The sequence below is a fragment of the Lampris incognitus genome (assembly GCF_029633865.1).
Source record: "Lampris incognitus isolate fLamInc1 chromosome 5 unlocalized genomic scaffold, fLamInc1.hap2 SUPER_5_unloc_1, whole genome shotgun sequence".
NCBI lineage: Eukaryota > Metazoa > Chordata > Actinopteri > Lampriformes > Lampridae > Lampris > Lampris incognitus.
The window spans coordinates 337897-353854 of record NW_026611071.1 but is presented as its reverse complement, the minus strand read 5'-3'; the positions used below and the strand labels follow the sequence as shown (position 1 = coordinate 353854).

At 43.3% G+C, this 15958-nt stretch overlaps 1 protein-coding gene across 1 annotated transcript in view; it reads right to left on the bottom strand.

Annotated features, from left to right (window-relative positions):
* LOC130131917 (immunoglobulin mu heavy chain-like) overlaps positions 1-15958 on the bottom strand; it is a 79834-nt gene that overhangs the window by 56680 nt on the left and 7196 nt on the right. The window contains exon 2 of the mRNA XM_056301644.1: positions 8251-8535. Coding sequence (XP_056157619.1) covers positions 8251-8535 — 285 coding nt within the window. The remainder of the gene's footprint in view (positions 1-8250; positions 8536-15958) is intronic.

Genomic DNA, 15958 nt, shown 5'->3' with positions numbered 1-15958 from the left:
CTGTCAAAGCTGGAAAGGTCCTTTCCCGAGTAGCTTTATTGACAGCTGGCTGCTTATGGCATGATACAGGCTTGTACTGTCTCATAAAGAATTTGCTTGACCCACTGAGTTATTTTTCTCTTTATTTGTTGAGCACTTAACCGGCCGTTGAGTATTTGTTTTAACAGTTGTATTTATTTTATGGCGAATGTGAAAATAGTGACAAAGGTAACCTTTCAGTCTCCTATATTGAACTCACGCAGAAAGGAACTTGACAGAAACACGAAACAATACATGGGGGTCATCTACCTGAACAACAATGTTGATCATGGTTTCAGTACCAACGTTACACAACATAACAGAACGATAACTACAATTATACCACACTAAATAGGAATCACATAAACACATAAATAAAACCACATAAAACACTTGCAAAACATTTAATAACATAACTGACCATCTGAACGCAGTGCCTGATGGGTGAAACAGGAGGGCACAATTCTAACGGGGTAGCCTCTTCGCTACATTACCCCCCTCCAGCGTGTCGCCTGTCCTCAGCCGACAACAAAGTCCCTATAGCGAAGGGGAAGGCACGGGTCCCTGTTCCCCACTGTCCGTCCGGTTGGTAGGGCCTGTGGGTGTAGGAGGGACCGTCCCGGGTCGGCTAAGCTGATCTGCAGGTCCTTCAGCCAAGGGGCGGTAAGGTGCCAAACGGTCCCGGTGCAGAACTACCACCCGCCCCCGGACACACATTTTCACCCGGTACACAACACCCGAAAGCTGCTCCAACACCTCACAGGGCCCCACCCACTGGCTGGCGAGCTTGGGGGAGACTCCTCTCTTCCGAGTTGGGTTGAAGACCCACACCTTCGCTCCTGGGGTAAAGGAGCGGCCCTGTCAACGAGTGTCATACGCCCGCTTTTGTTTGCCGAGCAAACTCGTGTGCCTTGGCCAGACGTTGTTGGAGGTCCCGCAGGTACTCGAAGCCAGATATCTTGGGAAGGTCAGTGCCAGGGGGCGTGCCAAAGGCTAAGTCCACAGGGGTCCGCAGTTCTCTCCCGAACATGAGCGCGGCCGGTGAACACCCAGTACTTTCTTGTATTACCGACCGGTACGGCCACAGGACCAGGGGGAGATGACAGTCCCAGTCTCGCTGGTGCCGTGAGGTGACAATAGCAAGTTGTGTTGTGAGCGTACGATTGAACCTCTCCACCAGTCTGTCGCTCTGGAGGTGGAGGGTCGTTGTCCTGGTCTTCTTCACCCCCATGCGTTGACACACCTCAGCGAACACCTGTGCCTCGAAGTTCCGCCCCTGACCGACAGAACATCTCACACACCAGCCACTCGGCTGTAGTGGCAGCGCTCTGGTCTGGGACCGCATACGCCTCAGGCCATTTGGTAAAGTAGTCCATGGCCATAAGGACGTAGCGGTTTCCATTGTCTGTGGTGGGAAATGGGCCAAGAAGGTCAACACCGACCCGCTCCATGGGGCCCCCCACCTGGTATTATTGTAGAGGGGCATGAGAGCGTCTGCTTGGTCCTTTCTTGGTGGTGCAGGCATCACAACAGTGCACAAAAAGTTCAGTGTCGTACCTGCATCCGGCCCAGTAGAACCGTTAGCGCAGTTTGTTCAGCGTCTTGGCCACCCCATAGTGACCCGCCCCCACCGAGCCGTGGGCCACCCGTAGCACTCGTTGACGCTAGTCCTTGGGCACCAGTAACTGCCACACACTTCTTCCCCGGCCCGGCGCTTGCCAGACCCGGTACTACAGTCCAAGGTGGCCCACTGGGAAAAGTAGGCCTTGGTCTCCACTGACATGGCAGAGACAGCTTGCCAGTGGGGGCGTGCCTTGGTGTCGACCCACTATCCTGTGCTGCTTGCCACTCCTGGTTGTCAATTGCCATCAGCCACGCCTCCTCTGGCTCAACCTGCCACATGGTGGACACTTGGAGGATTGCTTTGTCTTGCTCCTCTTGGCACTCACAGTGTCTGCAGTCCTTGCAGGGATGACGAGAGAGGGCAACTGCATTGCTGTGCAGGTGCCCGGCTCGGTGCTGGGTCTCGAAAACGTAGCTCTGCAGCTCCTCAATCCACCTAGCCACGTGGCCTTCGGGCTCCTTAAAGCTGAGCAGCCAGATCAGGGCCGCATGATCCGTCTGCAGGAGAAAGGCCTGGCCACAGAGATAGGGGCGAAAATGATCGAACACCGCGACTACCGCCAGGAGCTCGCATCGTGTAACGCAGTAATTGCGTTCGGGGCAGCTCAAGGCACGACTGTAGTAGGCCACCACTCTCTCTCTCCCAGCAAACCTCCTTAGACAAGACGGCCCCCAGCCCCACATCTCTGGCGTCTGTGTCCACAATGAAGCGGCACTTAGAATCAGGAAGGGACAGGATGGGTGCAGTGATCAAGGCGGTGCGGAGCCGCGCAAAGGCGGCTGCACAGTTGTCGATCCAGTTGAACTCCCGTCCCTTCTCGGTGAGACGTTGTAGGGGACTGACAATGGAGGCAAAGTTGCGGACAAAACGTCGGAAGTAGGAGACGAGCCTCGTGAAGCTGCGCACCTCGCTGACGTTTCGCGGAACTGACCATTTCTCCTCCACCTTAGTAGGATCAGGGGCCATGCCCTCTGTCCCCACCACATGCCCCAAAAACTTGGTCTCACGTCAAAGGAGGTTGCATTTCTTGGGGTGCAGGCGCAGACCCGCCCCCTGAATGGCTTGGAAGACCTGACGGATGTTCTCTAGGGCCAGCTCGAAGTCAGCGGCATGAACCAGAAGGTCATCAAGGTAAACCACGCACCGGTTGTGGGGGATGTTAGCCAGCACCCTCTCCATTAGTCTCTCGAACGTGGCGGGGGCATTGCAGAGACCAAAGGGCATCACGCGAAACTGCCAGAGTCCCTGGCCGATGGTGAAGGCTGTCTTGGGTCTGGCTTCTGGTGCCAGCTCCACCTGCCAGTAACCGCTCCGTATGTCAAGTGAGCTGAACCACTGCGACCCTGCGATGTGGTCCAGAGCGTCGTCAATGCAGTGCAAGGGGTAGGAGTCCTTACAAGTTGCATTATTCAGTTGACGAAAGTCCAGACAGAACCTCCAGGTGTCATCCTTCTTTTTGGCCAGGATGGCAGGGCGGCCCAAGGGCGGTTGGATGGCTCTATCATCCCGGCCGCAGCCATCTTTAGACTCATCCTCTCTGCAGCTTCACGCTTGGCAAGCGCTAACCAGTAGGGTCGCAGTCTAATGGGCAGAGTTGTGCCAGTGTCAATTGTTTGCTGCACCAGGTTGGTCTGGATGCACTCCTCCTCGTGTGCAGCGAAAATCTCAGTGAACTGTTGGAGCAGGTCTCTCAGCTGTTGGCTCTGCTGAGGGTCCAGCCCTTCACTGCTCCGCTGATACAGATCCTGGATGGTGGCAACAGTGTCCGATGAGGGTGTCTGAGGAATGGTAGCCTCAATAGGGGTTGTCGTCATTGCTGGTGGGCCGGGCAGTGTCGTCATCACCTTGGGTGGCAGTGGTGGTGACAGTGGGGGTGGGGGTGGGGGCGGCGGCGGCGTGGTGACAGGTGGAGTTGGCTGGATGTGGATACATCCCACCTTCCCTGGCCCTCCGGCACCGTCCAGAGAGGTCTCTGTGCCGAGGTGAATGGCATTACTCGACACATTGACCAGAGCCCCCCAGCGAGTCAGCAAGTCCAGCCCGATGAAGCAGGGTCTTGTATTTCAGCCAACCAAAACTCGTGGTTGGCTGCGGCTTTCCCTGCCTGCACCTGCAGTGCTCTCTTCCCCAGCATGCTGGTTAGTTCCCCAGTCACAGTTCTGATTTTACAGGTGGTGGGCCTCCACTCTGTCTCTGGCAGCACCCCTGGATGCACAATGGAGATGGTGGACCCTTTGTCCACAATGGCCCAGTAGTGGTGTCCATCAATGGAGCAGCAAAGATAGAGACCGTGTGCGTGGCCCACTCTGCCGATCTGGGAAGAGTTCTCAATGGGGGATATGGTCGGTTGGCTGGGTGGCAGTCTCACTGCGGTTACACCCCACTCTAGTTTTCCGACTGGGGAGCGCTTCCGATGGAGGGAACCGTCGCAGCCGGGAGGCAAAGCCTGTATCTCCCACTCCACATCCCCAAGCTGTCCACCGAAGTCACTGCCATATATACAGTGCTGCTTGAAAGTTTGTGAACCCTCCAGACATGGTCACTGTTTTTGTAAAAAACATTAAAATAAGCTTATTACACATACATCCAAATCCCAATTTGTAAAGCACACCTTCCAAATAATGGACACACACACACAAAGAGATATATTTTCATTATTTAATTCAACAAAGGTAGTTTATTTCACAAAAACTGAAAATTTAACATGTGCAAAAGTATGTGAACCCTTGTATTAGTAGCTTGTGGCTCCTCCTTTTGCAGCCATTACTTCAACCAAACGTCTTCTGTAACCACTAACCAGTCTCTTGCATCTGCTTATGGGGCTTTTTGCCCACTCCTCCTTGCAGAACTCAGCCAGTTGAGAGAGGTTGGAGGGACATCTGGTATGTACCAACTTCTTCAGGTCTCACCACAACATTTCAATTGGATTAAGATCCGGACTTTGACTGGGCCTATACAGAGTACGAATCCTCTTTCTCTGAAGCCGTTCCTTTGTAGTTTTGCTGGAATGCTTTGGGTCATTGTCTTGTTGCATAATCCATTTTCGTCCCAGCTTCAACTCCCTGACTGATGGCAGGAGATTCTGGTCAAGAATTTGTTGATATGCCGGAGAATTCATGGTTCCTTGGATAATATGGAGTCGTCCAGGTCCAGAAGCAGAAAAGCAGCCCCAGACCTTCACATTTCCACCACCATGCTTCACTGTTGGGAGGAGGTTCTTTTCTTCATATGCAGTGTTGGCTTTTCTCCAAACATGTTGGTTTTGATTGTGACCAAATAATTCTATTTTGGACTCGTCTGTTCAGAGAATGGACTTCCAGAAGGTCTCTGGTTTGTCCAAGTGCTCTCTGGCAAAGTTGAAATGGGCAGCTTTGTTCTTTTTTGAGAGCAGAGGCTTCCTTCTAGCAACCCTCCCATGAATGTCATGGCTATTCAATTTCCGTCTGATTGTAGACGCATGCACATTTGTCCCAGATGCTACCAGAGAGCTCTGCAACTCTCTAGAGGTGATGTGTGGGTTGGCCTTTACCTGATTTATTATTTTTCTGGTGCTTTTGGGTGATATTTTTGATGGGCGTCCACTTCTAGGCAGAGTTGCTGTCATGTTGAAGGCCCTACATTTGTAAATTATTTGTCTTACAGTAGATGGATGGAGCTGGAATCTTTTGGAGATGGTCTTATATCCCTCCCCAGACTGATGGGCTGTCACTACCTTCTTCTTCATGTCCTCGGATATCTCCTTTGCTCTCGGCATTGTTGATTTGTATGGGACCACAGTGGTTTGGTTGGTTTCCTCTGTCTTTTAATTAGTGCAGGCCAAACCCTTTCCCAAGGATGTCTCATTTCATTGGCCTGCTTAAATGATTAATTAAGCACCCAAATGTGTTTCACCTCAGTCTGTTACCTGCTTGACTTAACCAGTGCAGCTGGGGGTTCACTTACTTTTGCACATACACTAATTCCATGTTTCATGTAGTTTTTGGGCTACTTAAACAAGTCCCACTAAACAAGTACATGCAACTGATAAACATATATCTGACATTTCATACATAAAAACTGGTGATGATAGAATAAGAAAATCATGGTAAAACAACAGAAACATCTAAACTGCTCAAGGGGATCACATACTTTCAAGCAGCACTGTATATATCAACACAAATACAGGAGAAAAGGTTTTAATACATTGCAGTACAGCCCTGTTTCGTTCGTCGCACACTCGCCAGCTGCTGATGAGTGCGCGACGCACGAAACGGGGCTGTACTGCAATGTATTAAAACCTTTTCTCCTGTATTTGTGTTGATATTCCGCTCCTCATTGTGTGTGTGTGTGTGTGTGTGTGTGTGTGTGTGTGTGTCACGGTGGGTAGCGCGCTCGCCTCACAGCAATAAGGTCCTGGGTTGGAGCCCCGGCATAGTCCAACCCTGGGGGGTCGTCCTCTGTGTGGAGTTTGCATGTTCTCCCCGTGTCTGTGTGGGTTTCCTCCCAGAGTCCAAAGACATGTAGGCCAGGTGAATCCAAATTGTCCCTAGGTATGAAATGAATGTGTGTGTGTGTGTGTGTGTGTGTGTGTGTGTGTGTGTGTGTGTGTGTGTGTGTGTGTGTGTGTGTGTGTCACGTCCCTCGGTCCGATGAGGGTGCAACAATTAGTGTACTGGGTAACATTGAGGTGAAGGTGCAACACATGAGACATAAACGTTTATATATAATAAAATATAAATATTTATTAACACCATGACAGGACAAGGGAACCGAACGGTTGCCAAAACAATACACTACTAACAAAAGTAACCCCCCCCCCCGACAGTGCTGAAAAGCACCAAGCCTAAAGACAAAAAGTGGCAGCCGCTGCTAACCTAGTGTGTCTAACAGAGGTAAGCTACGTGATGGGGGGTTTGCTCATGGGCATCTTACCTTGACCCCCTTGCCCAAAAGAACTAAACAAATTAAAGGCTAAACACAACTCAAAATACTCAAGATTTAAACAATGCAAAACTTAAATGAAAACGGGCCAGACATTACAAACACAAAGTAGCTACAGAGACAAAAACACAAACACAAAGTAGCTACAGAGACAAAGACATCAACACAAAGTAGCTACAACACACAAAAGAAAATCACACAAACTAAACCAGCTGGCCGGGGACCTGAAGACACGTGGGGGGGGGGGGGGTTTACATGGGACACTGGACAGCTGATGGAACTGGACAATTTGTTGCCCGGTTGGTGAGGTGAGGAGGAGCACCTGGAGGATACCTGGATGTAGAGTCAGAGGGAGGGTTAGATACAGGAGGCAACACAACACACAACTATACGGACACGGACACACCCGTGGCCGTAACAGTCGGCCCTGTGTGATGGCCTGGCGGCCTGTCCAGGGTGTCTCCCCGTCTGCCGCCCAATGACTGCTGGGATAGACTCCAGCATCCCCGTGACCCTGAGAGCAGGATAAACGGTTTGGATAATGGATGGATGGATGGAAGATATAAAACAACCCAGATATACACTAATATAAACATTTTATTAGGAGTGTTTGCTGTTTGGAGATCAGTAAACCTTAGACAGGTAGCACATCTCTTCATCATGCCTATATCTCTTGATAATCACACCTTGGTGCTTCTTCTTGAACTGTGTAGTGTTTGTACGTTGTTTGAGTTCCATGCTCACACTGCTCCACAACTTTACCCCACAGATAGAAATGCCCATGCTCTTCAAAGCTGTACAAACAATAATGTCTTGAAGTTTAATTTCCCTCTCAAATTATATTCCCCTTCTCTATCTGGGAATATTTGTTGTATATTGCTCGGTAGTAGATTGTTTCTTGCTTTGAACATTATTTGTGTTGTGTTAAATTCTACTAAATCCCTGAACTTCAAGGCACTTGACTTTAAAAATAGCTTGTTGGTGTGTTCATGATATCCTACATTATTAACTATCCTTATGGCTCTTTTTGTTGTGTACATAATGGTTGTAGGTTGGTGTTGTAGGCGTTACCCCATACCTCCACACAGTAGATCAGGTATGGTAAAATAAATGAACAATACAGAGTGTACAATGACTTATGATCCAGAATGTGTCTTGCTTTTCTCATGACTGCGATGCTCCTTGCCAGCTTTGCTCACACATATGTTATGTGAGGTTTCCAGCAGATGTTCTGGTCTAGTATCACACCTAGACATTTATTTTCATATACTCTTTCTAGCAGGACATTGTCTATCATTAATTTTACTTTGGTATTTTTTATTTTATAATTTCCAAACAACATAAATACATAATGTAGAGCAAAATATAAAGTTTCTTATAGTCCCAATATGGCAACCATTTAGTTGAATATTAATAAGATGTAAATACGGATAAGATTAGAATATTTTTAGATATTTCTTCATAAATAGATTTATTTAGATACTCTCGATAGAATGCTATTTTCCCTCCACTTTTCTACTTTTACATTTATTCAAAGGGTGTTTTTGTGTTTCATCAGGAAACAATGGTTGAAGTTTTTAGTGAGTTGAGGTTGTGTCATCTGGTGGATCATCTCTTAACTGTTCAGGGACAGAGAGGGTTTTTGTACAGGTCTACCAGTGGTTTGTGTTACTGTGTGTCTCTGGCACAATAATACACAGCTGAGTCTTCAGGCTGCATATTCTGTCCTGTTAGAGTCGCTGTGTTACTGGAAGCTTCTAAAGAGATACTGAACTTGTTTTTTAGTGACTCTTTGTAGTATGTGGCCCCAGTATATATATATCCAATCCACTCCAGTCCTTTTCCTGCAGGCTGTCTGATCCAGCCTGTCCAGTAGCTACTAACAGAATAAGAGACCTGACAGGTGATGGTCAGTGGTTGTCCTGGCTGGACAGTCAGAGACGCTGGTTGATTCAACTGCTCACTGTTCACACCTGTAGAAGAGAGAGAAAAAAGTTGAAAACTCAACTTTGTGCCTCAGTGCAGAAAGGATAAACAGAAGAAGCTTTGTGGTCCTGAATGTTTCTCCCTCAAAGAGACTCACTGGATCCAGCTGCCAGCAGCAGCAGCAGCAGAGCTACAGACAACATGATTTGTGTTGAAGTTGAACTGCTGGGAGCTGCTCTTCTTCTGGTCCAACTAAGAGCCTGGTATGAACTTCTTATAGTGGACTAACAAGGAAGTATACTTTGCATTGAAAATCACCCCGCGACAATAATGTATTCAAAGAACATGGAGTACTTATTTACAAATATTAACAGATTGCTATTGCCGTAGTTTATGATTAATCAATAAACACGTTTAAGAGAGGGTCATAATCATTCAAATGGGTTTGTCCTTGTTTTGGAGTATATCCAGTATTGTGAACTATGGAGTCCAGTTTCACAAACAAAGTGTCCAAATTGTCTGCATTTAACAGCAAACCTTACATTTCTTTCTGAAGGTAGATGTGGACAGTATGCTAGTTGGTTAATTAAGATGAATATGGAAGTGCTCCTTTTGGTTTCATCAAATCTTTGATTTCAGTGAAAATTTCAGTGTCATGATCATTTCATTTCCGACCTTGAGAAAGTCAGTGGGAAGGTTTACTTTGTAGGTGGAGGACATTGGGGCTGTTTTGGTGCATTTGTCTCAGACAATAACACGTCTGATTCATTCAGATAACTTAAAGGTGGAAGTCCTGACCAGCATGGTAAAAGAACAGGTTTTAAAGTGTTTTTGTTTATCTTCTACTGGATTATATATTGCAGTAAATCCTATACACTAATGGGTCACTCAGATGTACTCAGCAGCTTGTACACAAAAGATAAGATCAGATTTGTGTCACAAATTGGCTGCTTCTTTGCTTATTGTTGTTCTTGGTTTTCATACAATATTGCTTACAGTTATATAAAAAAAAACACAAGAAAATATTAGAGCATTAGAAATTAGAATTGTACGACACTAACTTTGTCATGGCCCAAAATTAGACAATCTAAAATGTTAATGTAAGCATACTTTAAGGATAATTTAAGTTAATGGTATTAATGATTAAAACCAAATTATGACTTACACGAGCTTCAACTGGCTCTTTCAGTCGCCCTCTCTTTATAAATTAAACCACCAATGTGTGTGTGTGTGTGTGTGTGTGTGTGCGTGTGTGTGTGTGCGTGTGTGTGTGTGCGTGTGTGTGTGTGTGTGTGTGTGTTGGGGGCTTGGTGCCCCCTACAGGTCTCAAAGGTGTTTTTGTTCAGCCCTTCCACTCCCTACCAATACTGTAGCACTCTGCCACAGTCATACACAGCAGAATCTTCTGGCTTTAAGTTGGACATTTCCAGATGTGCCCTGCTGTTGCTGTCACCTCTGGTAACTCCCATGAGCCCTTGCATTTTACTGCCATAAAGATTTCCACTGGCATCTGAACATCTGTGCCCTATCCTTTCCAGTGCTCCCCGTGTTGGTTGTCTTATCCAAAACATAACACAACAGTTAAACATAAAGCCACTTCCTCTACAGCCGGGCTCCCCAAGTAGTTTTCCCCAAGGATCAAATGATGTCATGCACACCAAGCCAAGGACCACAACACAAGTTGTTTTATGTGCAGTCAGTGACGTGCGGTCAGGGGAGTGCCTATCCTGTGATAATTAAATCAAAATAACCATACAACAAATTCATAACATATCAAGATCTCACTCTAGTTACAAGTATGGTGTGTTATAACGTATTGTAATGATATATTTATGTGCTTGTCCTTTTTAAGTTCTTAAAGGAGAAGAGGGTGGTGAGAATCCCCAACACCCATGACTTGATCATAAGCTTGTTTGCGATAAACCACAGCATGTCTGTAAATCTCCACCCTCAGAGAGTATTATGTGTCTCTGTACAAATGCAGAGCAACGCCATAACAAAATGCCTGAATTTATTGCTGCGAATTTGAAATTACTCCCTCTTATTCATATTATAGGAATTACTGAAGTTAAGTCCAAAAATCAGAAGCACAAAATGAGCCCAGCAGAATTTAATTTGGATGATATATAGAACGTTATAATTTATTTTCAAGGAATATAGACAAAGATAGAGGTAGAGGTTTACTGCTTTATATTCATAAATCATTAGAAGTTAAAGAAATTGCATTAGCAACAGAGTTTGAAGAGAATTTTTTGGTGGAGATCAAATGCAATAACCAAGAGTTTTTGATGGTGGATTTAATTTATAGGTCTGATAGTGGTACAGAAACTAACAATAATAATCTTTTGGTTCTAATGGAAGAGGTGTCAACTAGAAAGTACTTAGATAAATTAATTAAGGGTGATTTTATTTTGACAAATATAGACTGGAATTTTAATGATGCAAAGGGGGATAATCTTATATCACTAGATAATGGGTTTCTGGACTGTATTCAGAATGCATTGCTGTTTCAACATGTGCAAGAACCAACAAGGTGGCGAGGTGATGACATAACACATGTGTTGGATCTTATAGTTAGTTACAAATGAGGATAAAATGATAGATAACATTCAGTATTTAGGCCCTTTAGGTAAAAGTGATCATTGTGTCATAATGTTTAAGGTCATTTGTTACACAAAAACGGTGAGAAATGAAACAACAAGAAAAAATTACAACAAGGGGAATTTTGAGGAAGCACGTAGAGATTTGGAAATCTTTGACTGGACACAATACCTATCTAATTATGGTGTTGAAGAAAAATAGAGATTAATACAGGATAAGTTGAAAGAAATAGAGGATAAGTACGTACCAAACAGTAAAACCAGGTCCCAGAATAAAAAGCATAAATTCCCCTTGGACGGTATTGCAAAAGGGAAAGTTGTAGAAAAAAAATATTCTTGCGAGAAAGGCAATAAGAAGTAAAAAACCAGAGGTACAACATCAATATTGAAGAATTAGAAACTTTGTGAGAACAAGAACACGTTATTTAAGAAAGTTATACAAAGAAGACTTAGCAAGACAATCTAAACTGAAATCAAAGGTTATCTGGAATTATATTAATAAGAGGACAAAAATTAAGACGTCAGTAGGAGATTTATATAGTAATCAGAAGGATAAGAACTCCCCAAAAACAGACAGATACTGAAAAAGCAGAAATACTGTCAGATTATTTCAGTAGTGTATTGGTGATCGAACCTGTATTTGTGATTACCTGAGTTGCTAAGATTGGAAGTTCAGCAAACAGAATGTTTTATAATAACTTTTTAAGATATAAAACGGCTTCTACATGATATTAATGTCTACAAATCACCACGTCCAGATGTGCTACATCCTAGTATCTTAAAGGAATTGACTAGTGTGATTACTGAACCTCTAACAATGCTGCATAATAAATCATTAGAAGAATAAACTTTACCCTGTGATTGGAAAGAGGCACATATCAGTGCAATTTTCAAAAAAGGAAACAAGTCACTCCCAGGAAATTACAGGCCAGTTAGTCTGACATCTGTAGCATGTAAGACAATGGAAAAACTAATCAGGACATAGTATATTGTTGACCAAATGAAGTCTAACAGACTATTTAGTAACAAACAGTATGGATTTTTATCTGGAAGATCGACTACACTTCAGCTTCTTACCGTTCTTGATAAGTGGTCAGCAGCTTTGGATAGAGGGGAATCAGCTGATTGCATATATATATATATATATATATATATATATATATATATATATAGAGGGGAATCAGCTGATTGCATATACTATATGGGCTTTCAAAAAGCTTTTGATAAAGTTACTCATAAAAGACTGCTGTCAAAATTCAAATCTTATGGCACAGACGACAGAGATACAGGATTATTTTACATAATAGGAAACAGCAGGTGGTGGTAAATGGGGCCACTTCAAAATGGAAACCAGTGACCTCTGGAGTTCCACAAGGTTCTGTGTTGGGCCCTGTACTCTTTGTTGTCTATGTAAATGTAATCCACATGATTACATGTACCCTGTGACATATGTAAGTTAAACTAGTAGCCTCTAGGAGGCACACGAGCTACAGAGTTTAAACCATAACAAACAACCGTCAACAATAGAGAAGAGAGAATGAATCTGACGAGAGAAAGACTGGAAGAGAAGAGAAATACGGATATTTTGAAATACAGACAACTTTGGCTATGGATACTTTAAGTATTGATATTTGAACTACGGATATTTGAACTATAGGACATTTGAGCTACAACATAAAGATCCCTCCCACGAAGCTTCCTTGGTGAGCCGCTAGCCAAAGCTAAAAGTAAACAGCTTTCTGTGTTCCATGTAATCATAGCCATTTACGTAGGATATCTTGATTTTATCCAAAGACAGATGATCTCCTGTTGAAGGAAGAAGGAAGACTCTTGTCTCTTGTGTTCTGTACGCTGCTGGAATCCTGGTGAGCTAAGAGTTTAAAATCTTGAAATCTAAAGACTGACAATTTTCGATTGGTTGCTAAGCTAAGCTAACCCAGCTAAAATGTATATCTATGATCCTTAGCAGTTTCCCATATGATTCAGAGCTTTAAAACCAGTCAGGACACCCGATCCATAGGGTTTATTTGATATAGGAATGTTAGACGTTTTAATATAATAATATGCTTGTTGCCACTAGCCACCGAGCCAACTCGGGCTACATGGCATCCATAGAAACCATAGCAGCCAGCTGGACGTGAATTCACGTTGATAGTGCCGCCTGACTGTCATGCAGCCTGGCTGCGATGACATTGTTTTTAACTGTTCTTACAGCAATAGGCTGTTGTCATTCAACTGCATATTAGTGATATGTAGGAAATTATTTAATTCTGAGAATTGACTCTAGATTTGGGTATTTTTATTTTGTTTGTAATTGTTTGATAGAGATTGCAATTAATAAGGAATCTGTACAATTTTGTGCAGACTGGTTTTTTTTAGTACCCTGAACAATCCCCCCTTGCTACACCTTTTGGAACCCTTGGATACCCCCTTTGGATTGCCCCCATCATCGCCCTGGATTTGGATTCATCATCATCGCCCTCTACATTAACTTGCCCCTGTGATTGTGGTAGGATCTGGACATTGCACCTTGCACAAATTGGAAGACTGAATCATTCCCCCTTTTCTTTTCTTTATTATTTTCTTTGAGTACACTCATACTTTATTGTGGATTGTTTTGTTTAATTTGTTAGTGTAGAATATGGCTGCATAAGTAATATATTAGAAGGGTATAAAATAGAATATAGATAGATATAGACAATAAATAGAATATTAGGAAGAACTTTTAAAAAGTATAATAGAGTAATATATATATATATATATATATATATATATATATATATATAATATAACACATCTCATTTAGTATTGATATTGAAATAACTTGACTTTGCACTGTTGAAATAAATTGTTTTTTATTGTAAACTATACCCACGAGTGTGTGTGTTGTCTTTGGGGTGAGTACTAGAATCTGGTCTAGAAAAAAACCTACACCAATCTCCACTGAACTTAGACATTAGACTGTAAACTGTCCCTGCGCAAGCACAGGCCCATTCCCCTGTTGTGCAGGTTACATAAATTATTTACCAAGTGTGATACAATCTGATTCATACCTTTTTGCGGACGATACAAAAATATTTAGAATAATTAATAAGGACGCTGCTACAGCCCATCTTCAAGCAGATCTCCATAGCACGAGCAACTGGTGTAATAGGTGGCTACTGATGTATTCAAAGAACATGGAGTACTTATTTACAAATATTAACAGATTGCAATTGCCGTATTTTATGCTTAATCATTAAACACGTTTAAGAGAGGGTCATAATCTTTCAAATGGTTTTGTCCTAGTTTTGGAGTATATCCAGTATTGTGAACTATGGAGTCTAGTTCACAAACAAAGTGTCCAAATTGTCTGCATTTAACAGCAAACCTTACATTTCTTTCTGAAGGTAGATGTGGACAGTATGCTAGTTGGTTAATTAAGATGAATATGGAAGTGCTCCTTTTGGTTTCATCAAATTTTTGATTTCAGTGAAAATTTCAGTGTCGTGATCATTTCATTTCCGACCTTGAGAAAGTCAGTGGGAAGGTTTACTTTGTAGATGGAGGACATTTGGGCTGTTTTGGTGCATTTGTCTCAGACAATAACAAGTCTTATTCATTCAGATAACTTAAAGGTGGAAGTCCTGACCAGCATGGTAAAAGAACAGGTTTTAAAGTGTTTTTGTTTATCTTCTTCCGGATTATATATTGCAGTAAATCCTATACACTAATCAGTCACTCAGATGTACTCAGCAGCTTGTACACAAAAGATAAGATCAGATTTGTGTCAAATTGTCTGCCTCTTTGCTTATTGTTATTCTTGGTTTTCATACAATATTGCTTACAGTTATAAAAACAACTAAAACAAAAGAAAATATTAGAGCATTAGAAATTAGAATTGTACTACACTAACTTTGTCATGGCCCAAAATTAGACAATCTAACATTTTAATTTAGGCATACTTTAAGCATAATTTAAGTTAATGGCATTCATGATTAACACCAAATTACGACTTACACGAGCTTCAACTGGCTCTTTCAGTCGCCCTCTCTATATAAATTAAACCACCAATGTGTGTGTTTGTGTGTGCGTGTGTGTGTGTGTGTGTTGGGGGATTGGTGCCCCTTATAGGTCTCAGGTATTTTTGTTCAGCCCTTCCACTCACTACTACCACCACAGTATTGGTATTGAGTGGAAGGGCTGAACAAAAATACAGGGCAGTACAGTGGGACAACACTTGAGTTAAAAGTATGTCCACCTCCAGCAATGACTGTCATGCGACACAGTTTGCAGAGTATAGTTTTCTGTTTGGTGTTGGCTTTTCTAAAGCCAAACCATGTCCACACAATAGAAGTTGCAACCCTTTTAGTAACAAATTCATCTCCCCCATCTTGGGTTGGTTTGGATGCCTCCTCTTGTTCTGTATTTGTAATTTCACTCACCTCCATGTTTCCTCGTCACGTCATCTACTTCGTCTTTATCATCTTAACTTTTATGGCGGTTGGGGAAGGACCAAGATGGCATCGTAGGAACATCTCTATTTGGTAGCTCCAAAAAAATGTGCATTAATCTCTGCAACAGACATGTTACAATCTACTAGGTCAAGTCCAAGTACTTAACAATCAACGTTAACTACTTTTGCCCTATCAAAGCCCTATCAAAGTTTGGTTTCGTGGACTTCTTTTGTAAAACTATCAAACTCTTTATAATAACGGTAGTAGCTCAATTAAGTTAGAATATAGTACTTCTCCAAGTTCAACCTTTATCGCGGAGTTAGACAAGGTGGTCCCATTTCCCCTTATCACTTTTTGATCACTGCACAACTTCTTGCTACTTACAGTTCCAATAGTGATTTGCAGGGTGTAGTGGTTGCGGACAGACAGGTCTT